At 44.0% G+C, this 25,612-nt stretch overlaps 1 protein-coding gene across 1 annotated transcript in view; it reads right to left on the bottom strand.

Annotated features, from left to right (window-relative positions):
- Nucleotides 1–3,500: 3,500 nt before the first annotated feature.
- LOC118232434 (semaphorin-3D-like) overlaps nucleotides 3,501–25,612 on the bottom strand; it is a 45,790-nt gene continuing 23,678 nt past the window's right edge. Inside the window, exons 7-18 of the mRNA XM_035427425.1 lie at nucleotides 23,770–23,898; nucleotides 22,148–22,290; nucleotides 19,241–19,355; nucleotides 19,079–19,148; nucleotides 18,219–18,363; nucleotides 16,332–16,554; nucleotides 14,811–14,899; nucleotides 14,034–14,075; nucleotides 12,840–12,997; nucleotides 11,765–11,829; nucleotides 11,354–11,493; nucleotides 3,501–4,957 (exon numbers count right to left, since the gene is read on the bottom strand). Of these exons, the coding sequence (XP_035283316.1) occupies nucleotides 4,520–4,957; nucleotides 11,354–11,493; nucleotides 11,765–11,829; nucleotides 12,840–12,997; nucleotides 14,034–14,075; nucleotides 14,811–14,899; nucleotides 16,332–16,554; nucleotides 18,219–18,363; nucleotides 19,079–19,148; nucleotides 19,241–19,355; nucleotides 22,148–22,290; nucleotides 23,770–23,898 (1,757 nt within the window). The 3' untranslated portion in view covers nucleotides 3,501–4,519. The remainder of the gene's footprint in view (nucleotides 4,958–11,353; nucleotides 11,494–11,764; nucleotides 11,830–12,839; nucleotides 12,998–14,033; nucleotides 14,076–14,810; nucleotides 14,900–16,331; nucleotides 16,555–18,218; nucleotides 18,364–19,078; nucleotides 19,149–19,240; nucleotides 19,356–22,147; nucleotides 22,291–23,769; nucleotides 23,899–25,612) is intronic.

The raw sequence follows: 25,612 nt of genomic DNA, 5'->3' as shown, positions 1-25,612 counted from the left end.
ATATTAATATGTTTGGAACCATTTCAAGCTCATTTACATCAGTTATATTCCAGAAATGCATAATTCAATATGAAAAGTTTTCTGTATAAATAATCACTCTTCTATAATGTCAAACTCTTGAATATAATTCCTGATTTACAGCCAAATATAATGTAAGTAGAAGGAAAACCCAAACTTTTACGTTTTTTTGGTGCAGTCATCTTAAGTTATGTTACAGCATACATCTGAAAAACAAGAACTGAATATGTGGGTGGATTTGTTTCTTAGCTGTTTTGCTGCAGAGATGCAAATTATTAAGACTGCATTCGGGGCAGCATAGCTGCTGTCAAAAGCATAGACTTCAAAGTGTGCAGGATGTATAAATTCATTGTTCTTTTGCACTGACCTGTCATTGAAAGTCAGGGCACATCTGACAGCTCCTCCTTCTCCTGCGTGACCTATGGTCATTTGCATCTGTAACCGTGGAATTGCATCTGCAAGTACTGATCTGGGTCCATCATCATGGGGAAGGCATGTAACCCTGCTCTTGTGTTTGCCTCTCAGGCTCAAGATGCTGCTGGTCCTCGGAGAGGGCCTGGCCACACCTCTCTCTTTCCATCCTGCATAAGTTGCATTAACACAGATTTGGTTTTGTTAATGATGGGCGTGTCTTGCAAGGCGCCTGTTAAATGAAGCAGATGCAATGTGCCCCCTGCTGGCCAGGGTAATGCAGAGGGTACTGAGAATGCAGTCAGATATAAATGAGATTCCAGCCCACAAGAAATTGCTCTACACGATTATTTATTTTTTGTTTTCGTTTGTTTTGTTTTCTTCAATTCGATTTTACATTTCTGTTTGTATTATACCGTTCCTGATTTACAGTACTTACCAGCACAGGTTTTCTGTGCCAAAAGGAGTGACCAAAGTTTTTAGGTTTAAATGTGGAAAATTTTGTCCCTTTCATTACAACTGGTCTACAGAAGAGGCATTAATGTCGAAAAGCAGCTGATATATAAAGGGATTTGCGGTTTTCAAAATGGTGCCTGATTACACTTTGCTCTGTCTCTGATATCCTTCTGCGACTGGAGAGAAGTCATTTGTATTGTACAGCAGGCAATAAATAAACAATGGGTCTGCTAGCGCTCTGAAATGCATCGCTTGAAATATTTAGCGGCTTTGTCAAAAAAGAAGAAGAAAAATGTCGAGGAAGGATGTATACTAGAAACAATTCGTTATTTAATTTCAAACACAATAGAGTGCAGTATACAATATTCCAGAAAAGATTCTGCCAGGGATATTAACTCTATACCAGATATTAGTGAATATTGCCTGGTTCTTACACAGAGAAGATGCATATTTAAAGACAATTCCACCTCCCATAGTCTAGAAATAAGTGCATCTGTTTTGAAAAACCTTTTGGCAGTCTAAGTGCCAGGAGACAGTGCAAGGAATACTTACTACGTCACAGCTGTAGCACATGCATCCTGCATTTAAACTGCTTCACATTCATTAAATTACAATATATGAAAGATATATTTTACATGGAACAAAATTTGTAAGTTTGTAAAGGTAAAACATTTTCAAGAAAGTAGCACGCTACATGATAAATCACTAACTTCATATCCAAGACCTATAACATGTTTTGTATGGTAGTTTGATTTAAAATTCCCCTTTGTGTGCAGTCCTGTGACAGCCCAAGAACTCAGGCAGGTAGAGATGGCCAGCATTGAGCTCTCTGGGGCTCCATGGCAGCAAAGAGCAGACATATATACAGGGAAGAGGAGGGCATCTGGCGGGCAGAGGAAATGGAGGAGGTTCAGATGTGAATTGGAGCACACGTTCTACTGCTGATCACCAGGACCAAGGGAGGAGGACAAATAGGTTACAAGACTCAATCACCAGCCATCAATAGCAGGACTAAGCCTCAAAAAGAGGGGGTGGTCTTAGTATAATTCTGTACTTCCCTGTTTAGCTGGCAGTTTAGGGGACCAATAGAAATGTATGTGCCTCGTAACAATGGCTGAAAGCTGTACATCACTTAATTCTGAACAAAAAGCGGCTAATCTATGAAAACACTGCCAATTCCAAATGACATGACATTTTCCATTAATTTTATTTTGTAGAGATATCAGACATTCTGCTTGCCTGTAAAAACAAATAAGGCTTAATTGCTGTTTATTATTTTTGTTTTTTATCAGTTCAGCATGAATGCTGTTACCATAAATGATAATTTGCTTTGCATAGGCTTTACTTTACAGACAAAAGTCCTGAGTAAATTTTCAACTGTTCCTTGTTGGCCTTTGGACAGGGTCTCAGATATGTGCATCAACCCGTGTCCAGATCAGTCTGATCTGTCTCCTGGTCATCACAGTGACGTCCAACTTATCAAGATCCAGAAGACGGACTCGCTTCCCTAAGTACCCAGTCGAAGTCTAGCGACAAGCCACTGTGTGCTCTCATAAAGTTGTTGCATGTAAGGCTGCGGTTCATGATAAGTTCAGATCACACTCAAGAAATGAAGCGAGGCGTTACCTTGGGATAAGCAGTTTGTGTTTCTACCATAATCTCAACCGACAAAGTCTGTCCCTCTGGGCCTCAGTACTTGCCTGCAGGGTTTTTACTTGTTGGCAAGAGGGTAGATGTCTTATTAGACCATTCACGACAGCTGAGAAGCATGCTCCTGCCTAGTCCTCAGGGATGGGTCATTGGACTGTGGGAAATAAAATAAGGACATAACATCTGTACCATAAAAAATGCATAATTTTCACCAATGACGTTACAGAGCACCTGCAGTGTTTATGACTCAAAACTGCACTTTCAGTATCCATCTGACCATCTATAAATACATACATCTGTATGTACTGGCAGAAATATTTTTGAAACAGCCTTCCAAATGTCCTCCCGAATGTGTGAAAGATGAGGGCTGAAATAAAAAAAGACCTCAATCACGGCTTTTGTTCTGTCTCACTTGCGCCGCACACTTTAGATAATGGCAGCATGACACCTACCGCGGCAGGGCCAGTCCATTACCAGGCGCTGTGCTCATTATTCAACCGTAGTTTACTTAAATGGTGCTCCCATGGGAAATGGAAAAATGACAATCCCATTTAAAGACGAGGCACACAAAGGAACCAGCTGCATGAAACATTCCGATCAGACAGCCAGACTAATGCAGAGATGGCAATGGGATGTAGGCTTAATACACCCAACAGCGTCCCACCCCCCATCCTCCACCCCTTTTTACAGATAAAGCAATCTACACTGGTGAATTACAGATACTCACTGACAACAGATGGGAACCAACCTGAGATGGCATCACTAAAGACCTAAGATCTTGACATCTGCCGGTTGTACTTATTCTATAATAAACTGGGCTGAGTACATAAGAGAGGACAAAGGAGAGAAGACAACTCAAGGAGACAGACTTCTATCCACATGACACAGATCTAAACGTAGCCACAACCACACTCATGTAGTACAATGAATGGATTTTACACAAAAATTTGGAACACAACATAAAATTATTTGGTTGGGTTGGGTCGATTCACATTTTTATTGAGTTGGGAAATGAGATCTTAGTTATACATACACATACAAAGAAAAACATACAGCAGCAAGTGCTGTTTACACATAGTGAAGGCTGGAAATTATGGTTCTAAAATTCGCCAATATGAATTTGTGTCGAATGGATGCATTTACAAAGAGCGAGGAACATAGTGAAGACATGTCAGAACACTTCCCTGCTCCTACAAACACAGACACAGACACACATACAGGCACACACACACACACACACACACAAATAGGGTTCAGAGGCATTTCATCAGAAGAATGCCCTGTCTCACTCTAGACCAATCAGGTGGCATTGTGATTTGTCTGAGCTCAGCTGTCCAGCGACCATTAGCTTCCAGAATGTTTTTTTTTCCATCAGTGACTCGTCAAGACAAAAACTGTGCTTGATTTCCCATTTACTGTTCTCCTTGTGCTAGTATAACCTTGAACAAAAAAGCTCAGTTTATTTTCAAATACCATAATCTCACTTGTAGGAATCTGGATTCAATTAGTTCTGATCAAGGTACGGCCTACATGTATGATTTATACTAAATGTGCGGGTGGAATAACATTTTTTTTCAGGTTATGTTAATACAATATTAGTATTCTAAAAAAGGCACTGTACATTGTAAAACATGAAATAAAAACGATGAGGATCTAAAACCTCTTTATAAATAAAAATAGTATTTTGGCTACTGACACACTAGAAATGACTTATCGATCTACAAAACATCAACTTTATACAAAAAATATGCCACCTTCCTTGATACAACCAGAATGTTTGGTTTACAGTGATTTGATTCTCATTTATTAATAAATCAAAACTAAAGCATTCATGCTCTGCTGTACAAGGTAATTGGCCTATTTACAAATATTTGAAATGGATGCATTTTCGTCAGGTTATAGCTCAGCTACTCTGAACTCAGAGTACAGTCTGGCGGTTTTTTTACTTCTCTCACAGTCCAGCAGGCCCTTCCTCTGCCGTGGATCAGTGTGGCCCCTCGGCGCCGCGGCCCCCGCGGGTTTCTGCAGGCGTGGCCCCCGGTGGGAGGTGGTGCCTCCTGTTCCTGCTCTTCCTCATTTCCTGCATGTGTTTCCACTTCCCCGGCCCCGCCCGGCCCCGGGGCTTCTGCTTCCTGTCGCGGAACCAGAGCGTCTCGCAGTACTGGTCCACGCTGAGCGACGGCCCGCCCATCAGGCGCAGGTAGTCCTTGTAGCGGTGCCGAGCCTCGGTGGCCAGGTCCTCGGCCCGGGGTGCCCGGGGCTCCAGGTGGCCCTGATCGATGACCCTGAGGGTGATCTTCAGCAGGGGGTGGGTGAAGGAGTGCTCCTGGGCCATGCAGTAATACGCCCCAGCGTCCCGCTGGTGCAGCGTCCGGATCAGCAGCCCCAGGTCCGTCCGGATGACCCGCTCATCCGGCTTCACCTGGGGGGGGTGGGTGGGATGGGAGGGTAAGGGTCAATCGGACATGTTCACACGCACCCCAAGATACACCTGCATTTTCTTAACAGTGCCCTAGTAAAATTCAGCACTTCAAAGCCACCAGTTTCACACACAAATGGCACATTACACAGCAGTACTATAACACCTGCTTTCAGTTGGGGATGGGTGGGCAACTTGAACCTGGAGTTTTACAGTTCTCGTCTGCATTCTGTTTCCAGAAAACCTATAATTATTTAATTGTACCAGTCATTATAGTTAATTAGGCCAAATAAGCATGTGTTCAGGGCCTGGGGATTAGGTGAAAACCACCTACTCAACCCCAAAAACAACACAACCCACCATTTGTCAAGAATTTAATAACATTGATCACACTGCACCCTATTGAATGTTCATAAAAGCAGATGTATGCACAACTTTAGTTCTGCAGGCTAATGACTGCAAACAAAGTTTGATAACAGAAGTAAAGGCTGTGGAAAATCTGAAAGGTCACCTGCATTAAGATGACCAGGGGCAGGCGGGGGCGTGGGATATGAGGAGGAAGTGATGTCGTCAGGAAAAGGTCAGCCTCTTACACAATGCTCTAATGGGTTTTTTTTATGTGGTCTCTGCTTTCCTGATTCATCACGTGTCACGGTGCTGTCAGGGGCTAAAACTATACAGCTGCACCCGACTGAGGGGGCTCTAAGCACTCTGCAGTCAAAGGTGATTACGCTAAGGTGAAACAGATTATGGGATGGAAAGCACAGAGGGGGGGGGGGGGCATCTCTGCACATCCTTAGACAACAGATAAATGAGAAACCCTTATGAGGTGCTGAAACGACCTAACCTGATGGAACAGCCAGCCGCGAACAAATGATGTTCCAGTGCATATGTCGCCAGAGCCTGTGACCTTCTGCTAGCACCGGTGTTGTGAAACATTTACATGAAGAATACCGACATGCATTTTTAAAATCTCTAGGAGTGTGTCTCTAGGAGGTAAAATCCAAAGGGCTAAGCTCTCAACTGAGAGCACAACTGTTTTGCTTCACAATTTTCATTTTCCACAAGATTGAAGCACTAAATTAATTCAGTGTACTCTGCCACTCATCACATAATATTTGTAAGAGCTCCCATTCATCCAGTTCTTTTTCTTCCTTACCAGTGTTCCAACACATTACTCCAGAGTTAAAGTGTCATATTCAAACGAACATGGTCTCCCATAAAATCATGCTGTCCTCTCCATAAGGAAAATCAGACCTAGTAAACAATTCACTACCACAGCAAGTCTGGCTCTGAATCTTTGATGTCTACCCCAGGTAGTTGGAATTGGCGAGAATCGCCGGGGAAACAGGAGGCATCTGTGACTAAAGCACAAAGGCTCTGTGCTTAAGCGTGCCCAGATGGAAGGAGAGAAAGGGTTTTTTGCGCTCATGCTAAATCACCATCGCCACAGTCTTTCCGCTGGGGCAGACCTGACACTGCCAGTAGTAAATAATGGTCTGAGAACTAAGGAGAGGGCACAGGTTTTATAGGAAAGCACAAACGCTTTACGCTTCTCTGATTGAGAGGGCATCTGTACACAGAGCTTACCCTGCCCTTTGAATAAATCTTTAACATATTAGAGCTCTGTAAATGTTGTTAAAAAATTCCATGTATTGCTGAGAACTGGCACGGTTATAATTATCCACAATACATTTGTCTAATACATTATATAAGAATGAGGGTGTGGACTTCCTTGGCTGGTCTGGGTCGAACTGACCCGACTGGCCAAAGGAAATGTGGCCATGATGAAGCTCATTAGGATGCAGAGCGTAGCCGTGGGATAAAACACAGCGTCATCCACCTGACCCCCGCGTAACGGATGAGTCCTGAGGAAGGGGATGGCGGCAGGGAGGAGGCAGACCGTCAGCAACCGCGGACGCATGGGATGTTTTTCCGAGTCACCGAGAGGGGATGAGAGAAGTGGGCCGAGCCCTATGGGGGGGGGGTGGTCTATCATCTCTGATTGAGGCAGCAGAACGACCCCCTGACAGACTGGGTTCCGCTGGGTAAGTCCCAGTCTTTTCCCATGAGCCTCCATGTACCGGCAAGAGTCGAGGTGCGGTTGCTTGTGCCAGGACAGGGGGGCGACAGGGCGAGAGACACCCTCTGCTGGGTCGTCCGCTTCCAACCGGCCCCTGTGGCCCCCATCCCACCCATTCCTTCCTGGCTGGGCCACAGCTGCTTTCCTCAGACTGTCAGTGGGGTATGGTGTCAGGCCCAAAGCCAAATGCTAACCCTGGGTTAAAGGCGGTGTTACCGGTTTTCCAGTAACAGTGGACAGTTATATAATCTCAATGTGCCCAGAGCACTTTATACAGAATGCTGATCAGTGGCTGTTTTTGTTTTGTTTCTTCCTTTGGGGAAATCTCAGTCCAGTTTGGTCCTGTCAACAATCACGTACATCAACAGCTTCTTCCTGTGAATATATTTTTATAGATTCATTTTTACGCAGGAAAACACACCAGTGTTCCTGGAGTGGGACACAGGTGTGGGGAGCAGCTGCAGAGGGAGCGCCAGTGTCGCGTTGTGTGCGGAAATGACCGGAAGCCACCTTCACGTGATCAAGCAGCAGGTTAAAATAGAGCAAAAAAACACACAATGCCTGTGTGGCCTGCACGTGCAGAACGTTCACACTGCAAGATGTACGAATACTGAAAGAAGACCAGAAGAACATGAAAATCAGCCATGTCTCTTTAAAGTTTCTCAAAAGTGACCACCGGCAGAAAAAAAATTAAAATCCAGTGACCGACTTTCTGGACATGATTTCCCTGCTGTTTGCTTTCCTCTGACCGTCCACTAAATCAAAGTCCCCGGCCTCAGACGCGCTCGTCCCAACGGTCCGCCATCGAGCTGCTGCTAATTAATTCGGCAATCGATAACCAGGACAACCTTGAGTTCTGTAAAAGGCCCCGGACCCGTGTGTTAAGGAAGCAGTTAAAGAGCCGGGCTATTAATCACCAATGACTGCTGGCTCATGAGCGAGAGGGAGACCGATCCTCCCAGCTACCGCGGCTGGAGAGCCTCATTATGGCAGAGGAAGCATTTCTGTACGAGACAAGCTATTAACAATACTGCCTTTCGCAGCGCCATATCGCAGCCCGAAGACGGATAAGCATACAGGCCTGCGTCGTTGGTGGAAAACGGCAGCTGAGTCAGCAGGGCATCGATCAGGAGAATCAGTAGAGTTCAGCAAGCCGCAGCGACTGACTGCACACACCAGGAAGTTCACAGGCAAACTTTACGGTCATTTATAATTCTCCTTGAAGCCAAAGCCAAAACTTCAGATTGCTTAGAAAATAATTCAAGCATGTGACAGAACTAAAAGGCAAGCGTTCACACTTCATTAAAACAATCTCTGATTTAATGGTTGTAGCTAACTAGTGCTGACTTTTTGCTAAAAAAAGAAAAAGAGTGTTTTTCCAGAACTGTACAGAATGTGTCCACCTCACACAGATAGAGCAATCTATTGTCTTCCAGAAATATGAGAAAAAGAAGTTTCATTGTTTTTGGACAGCTAGAGTGAGATTATGAGTGAGATGTATGTTTGACTTCAGCCACAGTTTGTACAGTACTTCAGTTTAAGAAATCTGCAATTCTTTTTAATTAATTCCATGCAAAGCAAAGTGTGTGTAATTTTACACAGAGCTAAAATATATCTCTTTTTTTTAAATCCCAGGCATTTAATAAAACGCAGTTTTACAAGATTCATCTTGCAGCCAGCTAAATAACCAGGCCTCCATAAAAAATGCAAGAGAGCACAAACTCGCATGCATGCAGTTCATCACAGCGTTTACACTGTATCACATTGCACCTTTCTCATACTTCTTTTTTTTCAGTTCAGATCCAGACGCACACTGCAGCACATGGGGGACGCAGCGGTCGGAGATCTGTTTTTTTTGGTTTTTTTTTTTGGCGGGGGAGGATTGTAATAGGAAAAACAGTCGGGCCTTCTTGAAGTTTCCACACCTGTCTTTAGTGTTTGCGTTCCTCTGGGACTGCCGGGTATTGAGCTGTCAGAGGAGGCGTTGACTAAACCCCCCGTCCCTGTCATCCCGTTTAGGAGACGCGTGTCATCTCGCCCTTCTCCCTCCATCTCCTCCGAGGTCTCCCCCTCTTTCCGGTGCCCGTCACTCCTCGTCTCCATCTGAGACGGAGGGCTCTGAAGCATCCACCGCTTCCAGTGAAATACATTCGGCGCGGAGCAGAAGGAGGTGCCATTGGCAGGGAATTGGTTTATTTGATATTGTTCCCCATCCTCCTCGTGCACTTAGCCAGCCACCCTCTGAATGGTTTGTTTTAACATATTTGTTCTTGGCGCCACCGCTCATTTCTGGGGCAAAAGAAATATGTTCTTCAAGGTACATGACTTTCTGCTCAGTCTGAGAGACACGGCTACACTGAACTCCTGCCCTTGAAAACAACGCATTTACATTAGATGGTAACGTGTTATGGGGCCACACTAAAGAACACTGCAGTGAATGTACTTGCACACACTCTCTGTGGGTACACTTTTCAACACCAGAGAAAGATCACAGACCATTGATGTGGATATGCTATATTGGAGACAGAGGTCATTCTCATGACATGTCAAATGAAAGGCATGGTTTCTAATAAAAAACAGGCAGACATTTCTATTTCTCATTTTTTGCCCCGCCTCCCTTTACCCCTTTTCATCCTCTCTCAAGTAACTGATGTGTAACCAGCAGCCACACAGGGAATTCTGAAGCCCAGACATCTTATTGAATATCATTGATACACTTTTAAACTAAACACAGCATGTTCTTTAATGGGGTGTGTGCCTTCACAGTGTAATCCCGTAAGATTATTTTTGAAGAGGCTGTCTCAAGCAGCTAATCCCTCTGCAATCAAACATTCCATTTCACGTTTACAGCAAAAAGAAAAGTAATTTAGCTTTAGCCGGTAGGATCAATTTTTAGATATATTTTCATTTTCTATTTATTTATTTTTTTCATATATACTTCAGGTCTTTGGAAATCAACAAAGGGCGGCACCTCCCAAGCTTAATTTCCAGCGCACTTCGGTGAGGGCCATGGCCTCAGAAATGGAAATGATACTGGGATGGCTGGGAGCCAAGGCGTTTGAGCACACGAGGCTCCAATTGGCTCTCCTCATTCCCCTGGAAACCATGTAATTGCCAACCCAAACACCCAGGTGATCCCGTTGTGAGTTATGCAGTCGGGTGTGGTGCGGGTGGCGGTTGCAGTAACATGGCGATTTTCCAGGATAAAACGCCGAGCCTCCAAAAGCAACAATTCACTGATTGACCTTACACGTGACCTTACACGTGTCACATGTTAAAAAGCCATGATTCAGCAAGGTACTTCCCCCGCGAACCAGGCGTGACGTCCCAATTAGACACGGAATTACCCACCTAATCCTCCGTGCACAGAAGGGGATGTGCCCAGTTTCGCAGAACCTGCGAGGAAGACATTAGTCACAGTCTCACCCGACCTAAATCTCACCTAAAGTCTTTTTTTTTTTTTTTTTTATAATCTCAGCTCAGCTCAGCTTTATAGCCACTTAATATGGCTATTTAATCAGTTCATTGGTTGTGAATATTATGTTGCCTCTAAAAACACAAGTACTACTTAAAAACACAGCGAAAGGTTGGTGGTGGAGGTACCAGTTACAGTCCCTCGACATCACACTCAAAGGAGTGTCTGATAAATTCTTGGCACGTTCAACTAAACTGTTTCCTCAGGCTTCCTTTTTCCAAATGGCAGTCTTACAGGTAGGCATTCAGTTACTGGAGCATGATTAGTAAAATGAATGCCCGGCTATTGAAATCTGCTATTTCATTGAATGGATTATTGTATGGAAAGTGCTTATTTTCTCAACAAAAAGAAAACAGCTCACAGTAATGCCATTAGGGCTCTGACGGGTGAACGAGCTGGATGGTTGCCTAAAGGTTCAGAGGAGAAGCTTGGTTCATTTGGGGTCCTAGCGCTCAAGGTTTTCCTATCATCACTTTCAGAAAACCTACTGAACCGTGCTCTATTCTGAGAGCGATTGGCCGGCTGGATTTCAGCCCCTTTACCTCAATGCAGGAGATTAATTACGTGTACATGGTAGCTCCTCTTGCTCCACGGTATCGGAGCTCTTACTTATGGGTGAATCCCTCTGACTTTAGGTGAGAGGCCCTGCTATACTGTAGAGCTCCTTTGGTTCCAGGGTGGAGTCTATTTGAGAGCTGCTCTAGATCCAGGCTGCAGGCGCTCTTATGTGCAGATGAACTCCTCTGGCTCAAGAGTGGAGTTACACATAGTACAGTACAGCCCACCCAGATCCATGATTGAGTAGATAAGATTTACAGGACAGTCCAGGGTCGGGTCCTACCTCCTCCCGGTGATCGGATCCAGACCTCTGCAGGAACCAGCGGATCAGGGCCTGCTGGGACTTAGGGACACACTCCAGGAACGTAGAGTTGTGCTCCACTCCAAACATCAGCCTCTCTTCGGCCTGCACCATACTAGTGGCTACAGGGAAAGCATCGACACGGTTCTACATTTACACACAGCTTTGCCCATATATCATCACGCATTTGAATCTACTGCACATGCTGCCAAAGGTAAAGGCAAAAACAGATCATACTCACTCATACAGAAAGAATACCATGCAGATACTGTGACCAAAGGCGATGGAGAGTTTACATTCATCCATACAGTATGACACATTGATCCTTTGGCATTACATGGACTTTCCTAAAATGGTACGTTGTACAGAAACGAAACGATTAAATACACTTACAGTCCTCAACGTCCCAGCACTGGCTGGCAGGATCCCCGTGTTTGATATCCTGTCTCCTGGCCCTCCTGTGAACCCAAACATGAGCCCGACTGGTCAAACTCATCCTTCATTGGGAGACCAGGGTTTCCTTTTGAATGCGTCCAATCACATTGCAGCACGACGGTAAGAGGACGGTGCATCCTGAGTTGCCACAGAGTTAATGAAGCGATGCCCGAGGGCAGGTAAAGCTTGGTCTCCATTGCCATTTTTGCTGCTGATTTAAAGAGATTTTTCTTTTTTACCCTTGATAACCCATGTGCATCAGTCTTACAAATATGACAACTGCGTATGACAGTGATAAATATGCTGGAACTATATCTTCGAGGTACCGGGGCCAGGCGTTTGGGGAAAAAGCTGAAATGTCAGCATTGCCCTTGCTGTTGTCCTGTGGCATTTCTCGACCCCGTGTTTCCTTGCCCTTCTCAAGATCAATTTTCAAAGATCCAGAAACGCAATAACACAAGCCACCCTGGGGAGCGCAGAAAGCTCGTTTCTGCAGAAATAACAAGGCGGTGTCACTCGCTGCCGCGTCGTACATGCGCCGGACCTCCACCAAAACAACACTGACAGCGGACATTAATCATTGAAAAGCCAGGGCCTGTAATCAATTTTCTGGCCTCGAAGATAGTACACAATACCCCGTGGCACAAAAGGAACGCCTCCGCTGCCTAACTTTCTGCCAAGCTAAATCTCATTTTCCGATTCTCGCCGAGAACAAAACCGCGAGGCCTTGGGGACAGAGCCAGGGCCTGGATCAATCTCCAACCCTTCAATTAAAAAAAAAAACTTTGCACCCCCCCCTCCCCTCCATATACCTGAGGTGCACGACTCCCTGTTTCTGAGGGCTCCGAAAATAATGAGCCTCCAAATCCATTTGGCACCAGAACAAAAAAAGCTCCATTTCTTTCTAATGGGCATCAGCTGACAAGCAGACTCTGGGAGTTACCATCCCACACCTCCACACTTGGCTTTGAAGGGGGGATGGGTTGATAAGAGCGAGGAGACAGGGCGGAGGTGGAGGGGGGTCCGGGCGTACCTCTTGGAGGCCGGGACGTATCTGGAGCAGGACTGGCCGTCCCAGGCGCAGTAGGGGTCCCGGGCCAGGCAGCACTCCGCGCACGCCTTCCCGTGGATGTGGCAGCGGTGCAGGGACACCTGGGCCAGCCCGTCTCTGGAGCCGATGTACAGCTGTTGCTGTGGGGGGAGAAGGGCAGGCACGCTCTAATGCACACGCTCAGTGAAAGCCCAACGGCAGGCTGATCAGAAGTGAAGCTGGAGTCCAATCAGTGGATGACTGACACTACGGTGCCCATCCCAGCCGATTTCCATTTCAGGAGCACAATCCATTTGGGCCACAATTTTTGCGAGGCTTTGCTCCGCCACACAGGCGTGACGCGGGACGGCCCTCGGGGGCTTAACCTGGCGTGTTGCTCGGCAGTGGGAAAGGCCGATCCTGGGAAACGCGCCAATCCTAACTGTGAACCCCAGAAGAGCACCCTCATCATTCTAAATTCCTGTCAGGAAAACATCTTAACCCTCTTTTCGGCAATTAAATTGTGGAGACTTGCTAACCGCTGAGACGCGAAACTGGAGTTAGAAAGCGAACCCAGGGCCTGCTGTACTCCCGTGCGGAGTAAACAAGGTGCATCTTTTGCAGCCAGGGTGAATCATAGAGTCAAATCCGTTACTCCTGCCCTCCTGAACTTAGGCTGAACTCTTATTAGATAATAAAGTCCCCACAGAGTGCGTGGGGCAGGGGCCGGCCGGGCTATCTGTTTGCTGTTAAAGCACACATCCTGGTAATTAGCGATAGGTCTGAGAGACGGCCTTCAAAGACTCCCAGCTGCAGGGTTTCTGGCCCATGCTGTTGGGAGGCGACACAGAGGAAGTCGGGCCACGGCTGTGTTCTTTACCCACTAAACCTTAACCTGAAAATATTATTTCAAAAAATATTTCTGTAGTTTTATTACTATTTTGCCCTTGTTTCACAGACCCTCCTGTTGAGAATGTCATACGAAGTTTACTATGCATACCACTGAACTATACAGCTGGATTTGCGTTAGTTTCTTCAAGGTTACAAAGTTCCACTTGGGAATTCTGTAACAATCCTTGTTCCCCTCTGTGTATTTACCAAACAATTTTGTGGAAGACATCTCGGCAGAGCACATTAAATTCTATGAATTCAGATAGTATAGTGCAAACTGATGGTCATACATATGCATGTCCTTACCTGTTTTGAGGAAATGTCCATGTTCACGATCGGTGCAGGGATCTGCAGTGAAGAGACATTTAAAAACAAGTTCATATTGCAGAGTCTTTACCCCTTAACCGAAACAACACTAAAAATCACTTTTGCTTTTATGACAAATAAAATTTAGTCATAAAGCCACATGAGCTGTGTGGATGGGAGAATCAATGTTGCATTGTGCTCTAGTAATTGTTGTTTATTCAAGCTCAGTGGAGCCAAAATGGAGGCACTGATAAGGAAGGAGGGGCGTTGATACAAAGGCAACCTGCTGACAGGAGGATGAGAAGTCATTTTAAAGACGTCTGTCTCCCAGTGGAGGCTCAACACAAACACAAGACTGTGTGACTTGATTGGCTTTGCTCCACCTACCCGAAGGGAGCCGTCCTGGAAGCGTTTGTTCTGTATTTAGATATGGTATTAATACTTCATAAGACCACATGATGTGTCTGTAAGCACGAGCGCGACTCTGGCTTTGTTTAGTGGCTAGATGTCGTGAAACGTGCCTCCCCGAGATTCTCTAAGCGTTCCGCCAAAAACAACATTGTTTTTGCTATACCCCTGTCAGGACCTGGATAAATACTTCTGATTATGAATAGGCCCTGTCTAGACAGTGTTTCCTTGAGCAGAGTTTAAAGGTCAGGTATTGTATCTCGTATCGTAGGACTATGTAAGCACACTCGAAGATGTTTTCTTTTCTTCTCCGCCCTTTGCCACATCTGGCGAGACGAGCCGCAGCGCTTTATTCATTCCACCTCTCACCTGGAACACCTGCAGCTCCTCCAGCACCACCTCTTCCGTCGCCCAGTTCTCCTGAGTGATGCTCACCACCTTCAGAACCGTCCCCACATCTGGCAGGGAATACAACACAGCTCCGTTCAGGCACGCTAACCCTGTCTGAACTTATCGTCCCTCCACTCAATACTGAACCCACAACAATTACTCAGGGCCAATGGCCCTCCAATGAGTGATAAAATGAGGAAAAACACTTGGTTGGCAGTACAAGGCATCTATAATCCTGGTTTACGAAGACTCTTGGTGAGAGGCAATCTGTCAATATTTATGTGTTGCATTTTTGTTTGTCACTTATTATGACTTATTATAGTTCTGTATTTCAGATATCTGAAAACAATACACAATCCAAAATGGGAATGGTCTGATTGTCATCTCTGCTGTTGTGTCACAATGAAACTATGTTAACATTTCAGTCTGATCTACCAGCCTTTCCATTGAATAAGGTGATAGAATTACTGTAAAAGAGGAAGTTAGACAAATACATGATGAGTCACTATGTTTTACTACTTTTTTCCGATAAAAAAACAGTTTTAATATCAGATTTCTGGCTAAACAATTTAAATAGTTTTAAAAGTGTTTTGCAGTGTGCTATAAATGTCACTCACTCCAGGAAATGCCACAAACAACAAAAGTATATTGTAAAAATGGTCAGGTAATTGTGATTTGACTAAGAGACAATGCAACCAGATACACACGATAGTGAAGTAAGAAATATGAATTGCATCTCTTTTCCAACAACGTCCAAATCAGAAACAAGTCCTAACAAGTCTTTCCAAAAATAAATACTTAAGGGACTGGCTCCATCTGCTGGTGAACTTAACTAACTACACAGACACATTACTGTCCAAGAAAATATGCTGCAAAAAGCTTTCTGGGTGCCCTTTCAGACAGCTTTGTGCCCATACCTAATATAAGAGCACGTCCACCAAAGCTTCATTTGGGTCCGTTTCAAAAAATCATTCAGTACTGCAGACTGCAGACACCCTTCAGTTTTTCTTCCACTGTAGCAGATGCACTATGGTAAATTGCATCTGTATCTTTTGCTGTTAGTGTGTACATTTTAAGCATACACCACATATAAAGACATAGATACTACTGCCATAACTGCTCAGTATGGACAATATACCCACTGACAGGATAATTTATCAAATTCTGCGTGTCTACACTGCTGGGGGAATTGAACCCGTAGACCACAGAACTGCATTCAACTGGAACAGCTAATCTGTGTTACACAGATTTGGATAGCTGTTCCAGTTGTAACATTTTTGAGGTTTTAAACTCCAGCTAAACATTCCGTTGTCCCCATATTTTGATGGCTGTGTTGTAATCAAGCCAATATATAAACAATGCCAAACAAAAAGTACTGACAAGGTAAAAATCTGTTTTATACAGTGCATCAAATAAATCCATTCTGACCTTGGAAATGACATATTTAAAAGATATATCAGCAGAAAAAGCCTTTTCTATTTTTTCCAAATAATATCATACCTGTCCCTAGAAACATGACAGCGTATTGTCCATCCTCAGCCACAACACGGTCCACAGCTATCTGAGTCAGCCTGTAGTCCACATTGACCCGGGTGAACACGGGTGCGCCAGTGACTGGGTACACAGCGTTGTACATTAGCGGGTGGCTCTTAATGAAGCTGATCACTTCATCTGGAAAATCTTTGGTTGTCTTGAACCGTGGGTCATAAGTTTTGCTTGGACACTGCAATAAAAAAATAAAAGAATAAAGTGTTTATTAAGCTCAAGATGACATCATCAGAAGTGGGAAGGCCTCACTGTAAGCTTCAACGTGCTCTCTGAATAACTTAATTGGTGTTCTACTGACTGCTGTCTGCAGCAAAATTTACAATGGGGTTATAATTCCTGTACTATTTGAAGGATACAATTGTTAGGAAATTTGGAAATGACAATGTCTCCCTCTAGTGGTGAATGAATAAAAGCAAAATGACAGTAAATACTGCATAGGCTTCAATTCAGAGTACAGAATTCCATAAAGTGCATTGTCATATCAAATAGTAGAATTTCTGTTTTATGAGCTGCAGTACATTTGTGCAACTAATTTTAAAATAGCTCACTAGGATACACCGCAAACACCAATCAATATTTCAATATGCATTCATCAACTGCTTCAATTGTTCATTCGTTACATAAATAGGCACTGGCCATTTACGGTATATTACCATCAAAAATAAATATGATTAAATCATTTTTAATTTACTGCACAATATCAATTTAATTAGTCGTTTAGCTGTCATCTTCCTTGTATCCCAGTATTCAAAATTATCAGCTGAGAGTAAAGACCTGTTGATCATTGCACACCATATGCACTTTCTAAAAGAGATATGCTCTGTTTAGGAAAATCAGAACACATAATCAGTTGAAACATACAAAGCAATCCAACTTACCAGTTACAGGAGGGTTAACTGTCTTTACTGGGGATAAATAGCTGCGGGAATTAAAAATTGGATTGGGTCTCCAATTTTCTTTTTCTTTTTTAATCATATTTTCATGAACACAATTTTCTGGACATGAACTTTGCTAATGTAGAAGGAAAGTGTACCTGGGTAATACTGTTTGCGGGAACTGATCTACTGCTTACTATGCGCGGAACAGACAGATCAAAGGGAGGCCGAAAGCGCAATCAGATTCATTAGACAGTGAATAATATCACTGTTCAAATAAACGAGGCCAAGCCTTGGGCTATTTTGTTAGCAGGGCGAACCATCTCCCTTTGTAGCGCACTGGTAAATAAAGAATCCTTCACTACCGCCACGACAAGGACCCGTCCTGACAGGATCATTAATATGCTGCTAACACTTGTTTTCATTTCTGAAATGGTTACTTTAGATGACCCTTAGCTAAGACCCCCAGGGAGTCAGCAAAGAAAGATATGTTTTACTGCAGTACCTATATATAAACTATTCAACAGGGTCTATGAGGGCACTGGACCATCTCCTTTCCACTTCAGAGTACAAAACAATCTTTTTGAGAAGCACAAATATGCTGCATGTCTGCATGAAAGCTTTAATGGATGCCACCCTTAAATCTGGCCAGTACATTTACCCTTTGCCCTCTGGCCAACGCCTTGCGTTAGCTGAGCAGTTGCATCTGTAAACACTGGGACTGAAAATAGATTCACCACAGAGTTAACTTAATTTGAGGGTGATAGTCCTACGGAACAACAGGAATCCAATAATGTTGCATGGATTAAGACTCGTTCTGCATCTCAAGAATATCAACAGACAAAATTATAGAACTAATTTTTTTTTTTCCTGCAAGGTTGTTCTTTCAGTTGTCTCTCCTCTATAGTTTTGCAACCAGGGATTTTCTGTTCCCAGTTGTCATGTGAAGGGGAAAGTCACTTACAGTCCCAGGCCTCGGGTACGGTATCCTCCCCTCGTACTCCACCCAGCGATGGTCGGGTCCCTCTTTGTGTGCGTACGGCCCATTGAATACGGCTCGGATGTCAGCCATGTTGTACACACACACTGCTGAGCCCTTGAATACAGAGCTAGGAAACCACCGCTGATTTAGTCACATTTCACCTTTCTCACTAGCAGGCAATAGACATTTAGAGAACAAACCATTACCCTATCACAATGCAATTAGAAACCACATAATATTTTCAGGACCTTTTTATACAATTAAAATTCCATTGCTATGCAAAACATGCTTTACTGCCAATGTTTTGACTGATTTCTAAATTAATTCTTCAACAGAGGACGGTGTTAATTAACAGCCAATTATAAAATTATCAGCATGATACTGTTTAGACAACTGCATGAAATGTGTGGTCTTAATATCTCTGAAAAGCCTTGTAAATTCATATGAATTAATGTGAATTTAACATAATTTCTTTACTTAGAAAGTTAATATGGTTAATATTACTTCCAAACCAGTGTGAAATACTAAGAACGAAAATGGAAATGTACTCCCTGATTTATATATGCATGTCGGCTGGTTCAAATAATTATGTCATATTATATCTTATTCAGAAATGTAAGAAAGCACTATTTATGAGCTACTTCATAACAGTTTAAGCGAGCACTTAAAGATGCGTGAGTCAGCTGTGGGATATACACATGCCCAATCACAGGGCAAAGCCACCAATGAACATTTACATTTTGGGATTATTTACATTAGGATGCACTGCCTTGTGGGGGCTGTATGGGCAGAGAGCATGTAACTTCTCTTCCTTTGGAGCAGGAAGCAGACAGTGGATGTACCTTGTGGTGCTGAAGACTCCATAGACAGTGGGGTTTCTCTCATCTCTAGTAGGGAGCAGAAAGATGTCCTCTACAAACAGAATGAAAAAAAAATGGAAGCTGAGGCCTTCACTTCCTGTCTTTCTGCTCGCAACACACAGAGCCCTGTCGGCCGAGACTTACGCAGCTCGTCAAAGTGGGTGTCTACTCCGTCCGGCCCTGGTATAGAGCAAACCAGCCTGGCCTTGAGGAACGTAGTCCATTTGTTGATCAGACTCCTTAGTCCTCCCATATCGTTCTGAAAAACAAACGTTGCTATAAAAGATCTTTACATTACAGGCTTTTCCCTCGATTAGCACACACAAGACACACTTGAGCATGTGGTTCATTTAGCTGAATGGTGTTCTGGAGGAATTTCTGAGCTAGCTCTAATTAGTTCTCCAGGCAGTTAGGAGGAGCCAACAATGAATTATACAAATAAAGAACAGGAGAGAGGTGGGGGTTTTTGAAGTAAAAACAACCATAGCAATTAATTATTCAGTCAGATTTGCATATCATTATGCTCTGAGGTTCCTCCTCACAAAGCAACATCTCCTTCCTATACAACATCCGCAGAATCCGCCCCTTTCTCACCACCTACTCAACCCAGCTCCTGGTCCAAGCAATGGTTCTATCCCGCCTGGACTACTGCAACTCTCTTCTGGCTGGACTACCGGCATCTGCCACCAGACCCCTGCAGCTCATTCAGAATGCTGCGGCTCGTCTGGTCTTCAACCTCCCCAGACACTCCCACGTAACTCCCCTGCTCACTACCCTCCACTGGCTGCCTGTTATAGCTCGCATCAAATTCAAAACATTGGTTCTAGCATACCAGGCAGTCAAGGGATCAGCCCCAGCATACCTTCAAAAGATATTCAAACCCTACATGCCAGCCAGATCCCTCCGTTCTGCTACCTCAGGACGCCTAGCACCTCCCCCTCTTCGCACCTGCACTTCCAGAACACGTCTCCTCTCTGTTCTGGCCCCACGATGGTGGAATGACCTCCCTGTGGAGGTCAGAACAGCTGAGACTGTGACCCATTTCAAACGACGACTGAAGACCCACCTCTTCAGGCTGCACCTCTCCCCATCCCTTCCCCCCCTGTAAATGACTAAACTTAGGGTTGTAACTAGGCAGCTGTTTAATAGGTGACTTAGTTGATGCGCCAGTCTTAACGACTACTTGTATTTTTATTTATTTTTATTTTTCCATAGATTGCGTTGTTGCCGTTCTCGTTGTTAGTGTTAATCAGTTTAACCACCAGGGTCCAGGTTGAACTATGCGGTTGTTCCCTGTACTTGGACCGGTACTTCTCTCTAGGGGTTTCGTCATACTTGTTCCTGGTTATGGTTATACACTTTGTTGTAAGTCGCTCTGGATAAGAGCGTCTGCCAAATGCCTGTAATGTAATGTAATGTAATGTAATCTCCTAAGAGCATCAAGGGGAGACCCTTCAGTGGATTTTCCTGTCATGCTTTTGAATGACCTGAACAAATGATTCTATAGACCACTGCGTGACCGCTAACCTAAAGGTAAAAGCCAAGCTCTCAGTAAAGCTACAAAAATGCTCTCCGTACAACACACAAAGACCCTTAAGGCTTAATAACACTGTATTCTCAAAGCTTTAATCTTCAAAGATGGCCTAACTCGTGTTATTCCAATTATCCTGAAAAGAATCCCGCTCTAAGGAGTATTACAGCTTGCTCCTAAAGCAATAAAAGCCTGTGTGCTTTTACACAAGAATTTTTGCAATACAGCCTGGAATTTTTATTGGGTGGCTAGCTTGTCTTCAGAGCCGACAGAAGAAGATCGGTTCACAGGGTGAACTGTGTGTCACTAAAAGTAATTTCACTACCATCCAAAATGAACACAATGATTAATACGGAACGAAAATGTGTTTGTAATAGATTTTTTTGTATTTTTATGTAGTATTTACCAGTCTGGGGTGTAAAAGTGTATTGAAATTCTAGTCTAGATCCATAAGCAATAGGCATGCAAAATATATTTAAACATGCGTACAAGTCAAACGTGTACAACTAGACTACTACAACACGTGGATAAAACCCTTTTTCTGTAGTGAAGCCAGAATTGCCAGAGATCTAAAATGGGGATGAAATGCAGATGAATTTAACCTAATGCAAGATCACTTGGCTATTTTTAAATGGATTTCCAACATTGTTTTCCCAAACATGACTTAAATGAGCTGTGACGTACCACTGCCACATGGTTCCATACTTGTTGCTGGAATTGCAAACTAAACCAGCATCAAGTAGAAAACAGGCCCCATGATTTACTGTTTCAGAGTGTTATGCCTGATGTCTGGAGCCTCTCTTGTGTCAAAATTAATTGATGAGATGATGACAATAAAGACAAAAACACATCCCCACCACTTCCCTATCTAATTGCAATACCAGATGTTCAATATCCTAGCTAGTCCGCATAAACCATGGAATCAATGACTCCTGCAACTTCAAACAATGATATGACAGGCAAACGAATACAGAGGATATTTCTACCTCATTAATAACCCCCCAAAAAAGCCAATGCATATTTGAGGGTTTAAGAAAGAAACCTAGGAAAAATGTTTGATTGACTGTGTCAAGCACACATTCCATGTTTAGTGGCTTCCTGACAAACATAAACTTGGTGGTTGAACTTCAATAGTCTCCTGGTTCTCTTTTCCATAGAAGCTTTGCCTTTCCTAAGCATCGTTTAATACAAACCAGGAAAACTATACAACAGACTTGCATAAGTTTTAAGAGCTGCTGCTTTCTTCTGGACCTCTGCGACTAGCAGTTTAGGGGGAGTTTAGCGGTGATTTAATCCCCCCTGACAGGAGTGGTTCGACCCTCTTTCAGCAGATTACAAAAAGAAGAATGTACCAGGAAGCTCCCTTCCCGAGGGGGGTTTAAACACCTCTTACGCAAGGAGCTGTGCTCAAGACCTAGATCAATCAAATCAAAGCTGGTAATTCCACCCCTTCCTGTGCAGGAGAGGGAGCATCCACGCGCGGGCATGAGGTCCGTCCAGCCCCCCCTCCCGAGACTCACTCTGCAGACACGGGCCACGCGGGACAGGACACTTTTATCGCCGGAGCCCCCGTCCCGGGACGCCTCTCGGAAGAAGAAGTAAATCTTGTCGTCGTCGGGGTTGTAGGTGTCAGGGATGGGATGGGCCGCTATAAACTTGGCTTCTGTTGACAATTTATGGTGTTTATTTTCATCGCAATTCATAGCGTGAGTCAGATTTCACACAGCTTTTTTTTTTTTTTTACTTCACGTACAGACAGCTGAAAAGTCCACAAAAGAGGTGACGTTCACAGGTGTGTAAATTGATCTACAGTCCAAATGTACATTTACAGTCAAGTTCCAGGGCTGTCCCTACTTCAGCGTGTCATCTTGCCTTCTACTCCTTTAATGTCATTGCTAAGACTACTCTGCACAATAAAATGAAATTATGTCTCTGACAACCTCCATTTAATGCGCGCATTACTTCGCAACTAAATTTAATGGAGGAATTATTCCCATTCATTCGTTCAGACAGGGGAAATAAAAACGTGTGTGTGTGTGTGTGCATGTTACATTAACATTATGAACATTATATCTTAATCTGTGCAGCTCTGTTGGTCACTGGGGAGAGTTTACACTGAGGTAATGTGCGTCTGTTCTCGAACATAGAGGGGCTTTTGTTAGTACTGTACTAGGGGTGTTTCCAACAAAAATCTAGGAGGAAGAAAGGGTTTGAGTGGAAGGCAGGAAAGAAGGATCACAGCAGTCCTCCCTGAATGCCAGCGAGGTGTGTCAACATCTGGAACCCCATGAAACCGGCTGAACGTTTCAGTGTATCATTAACCCAGACCAAAGGCCTCTCCCAGCCCTGCCTAAACAGACAATGTGCAGCAGTGCAGGGGGGCATGGCAGTGGGGCTGCAGAGTCACATCCACTGGAAACACAATAGCACTGGGTGTGTGTGGACCTTCGTCATCCTGTGTAAACCCGATAGAAACACCACAAATGAATGTGGTGTACTCTTCACAGGGAACATAAGCACAGGAGCCCTTCAATGTAGATTAGCTCAGTGATGCTCAACTCCATTCTTAAGGGAGCTGCAGTGTCTACTACTTCGCTTGTGCATTAATTGTGCATTAAAGCCTCAATCTAAGTTATAATATATATACTGTGTATGGGACCTCAATCTAAGTTATAATATGTATATAATGTGTATGGGAAGTACGTTAGTTCATTTGAAGGTTGTGTTGGATAGGGAGTACAATCACCCAATCACCCACCCAAACACCCAATTATCATCACTATACTGTGACAATACAAGGCCTTCCATTCATGTAAATATTCACTCAGATCTGGATGTTAAATGGAAAGTTCCTTTAAAGGGTAGGAACTCAATGAATGAAAAAAAGGAGCGATAGGGACCCCAAACCTGTCTGATCTCTCTCTGATATGAGCAAAAGTGTCATGGGAACCATGCCAGGAATACTTATCAGCAGTGTATTAGCACATTGACCAAATATGGTCTGATCTTAGGACAGATTCTTCTAACACTAGAGAGCACATTCTCCAACTATGGAAGTGAAAGTGACTGAACATGACTAGCGTGTCAGATTGCATTCGTTCCGATTGGAGCTGAGCATAATGTGATTAGGATTTAGCTTTACCGTTGATCCAATAATGCTCCGATATGTCCGTCCTGATGTAATGCTGATCGTGAGGAGGGCCGAGGGAGCGGGAGAACGTCGTGTCCCTTCCAAGGAAGTCGGACGCCGTTCCAGCATACAGATACTGATCTGTAAGCAAAAAAGAGCTCAGGCTGATCAAAACCGATCAGTCAGTTAGCCAAGGCACAACGGCATGATGGGAAAACCTTTCAAGACCAATGAAAACTCAAGCTCAACAGCGCTCAAGGTTGGATCACGATAAAAAAAATCTTGATTCGTTCCCCGTAGACAGTGTAGCTTTCTTAAAGTTTATAAGTTCATTATCCGTTCAATATGAAATGAGTAAGAGGCACACCAGCAGAGCTGTCCCAGTGGAGAACGCATTCAGAAACAGTAGGGAGTGCATTGTTGCATCAAGTTTTGAGTTCTCATATATTCGCTTCTGAATTCAAACAAAGTGCTCTGTCTACTGCTATAGGGGAAGAAAAACTAAACACAGGGAACTGTGGTGGCTTCTCAGCATGAGTCATGTGTACATTAACCATTAGTCTTTCCATTCTGGTTTACAGCCATATACAACAGACACATGTTTATATTGGCAGAATAAAAACGGCTCTCTACTTGAGACCACATCCTTTATAAGAGGTTTGCTTGGTCGCTTCTCTTCAGGTCCTCATATTGGTACCAGAATAGAAAGAAAATGTATTCAGATTGCTACTGACAAGCTGCAGAGCGAGCACCTATTGGTGAGCTGCTCAGACACTTGGCCCTATAAACACTGCAAGACGGAGAGACCTGCACATCCAGCACCTTAAAAATCCACAACTTTACAGCATCACAAAGGACACTATGCACTCTGTGCTCTTTTCTGAAGTGGCTAAGTGGTTCAGGGTGATGTTTAAACAGTGGGCCACAGGAGCTCCAGTTTAGGAACTTCATGTGCAACTATGCGAGGACAGCATTTGAATGTGAAGTATAGTCACGCCTCTCAAAGTCTATACAGTAACCACTGAATAACCCAGAAAGCAAGGCAAGAGGGCTAACACACCTCCCATGGAAGTGAACTTGCGAAACACAGGTAAAAGAATTACAATGACCACTTAATAATTTTGATTGCTTAAATAAGAAATCAGATAATGACTCTTTCAGATATAAGTTGCCACCTTACCCATTGTTTAAATTCAGTCCAGTACACCATATATTTGCATGTATATCGAAAGGTGAAGGACAAAAAAAGAAAAGGGGCAACAAAAAAGTCTGCACACTACTGCAATACTCCCATGATAAATGTATTTACACATGTGTGGGCGCAAATAAGGTTATCATGGGGGCACTACAGCAGCCTGCAGACTGTTCCTTTTGTACATTTATGTTTAGCTCCACAGTTCAATACTGAATTTTCACCAAGGCTTTCAACGAGAGAACCAACAGGAGTGCAGCTCTCTGTGTCAGTGTAGGCCGAAGCCTGGCGCCAGGCCTGCAAGTGTACAAAGCCTTAAGTCCGTAGAGCCATGAAGAAGCTCTGTCTCTGCTCTGCCCTCCAAGCATAGGTGAGAACGGGCCAGCAGAGGTCATAAATCACATCTCTCATCAGAGACGGGAGCCTGCGCGTCGTCCCATCCTCTTAATCACCCAGTCTTTGACCGCCGCCCCTTCAAAGCGAGGTCCGCGTCATCGCCGACCGCGAGCGGGCCCGAGATTCATGGCCCTTTAATGGCGCTCAGATCATAAATTCTTTCATACGCAGGTCAGAGAAAAATCTCTCGGCATGAATAAATAACGGCGAGGCGGACAGATGAGGGGAGATTAGGAGGATTATTTTTTCCCCCTGTTTAACGCGGAG

This window comes from Anguilla anguilla, chromosome 7 (genome assembly GCF_013347855.1).
Source record: "Anguilla anguilla isolate fAngAng1 chromosome 7, fAngAng1.pri, whole genome shotgun sequence".
NCBI lineage: Eukaryota > Metazoa > Chordata > Actinopteri > Anguilliformes > Anguillidae > Anguilla > Anguilla anguilla.
This window is presented reverse-complemented; position numbering and strand designations above follow the sequence as displayed.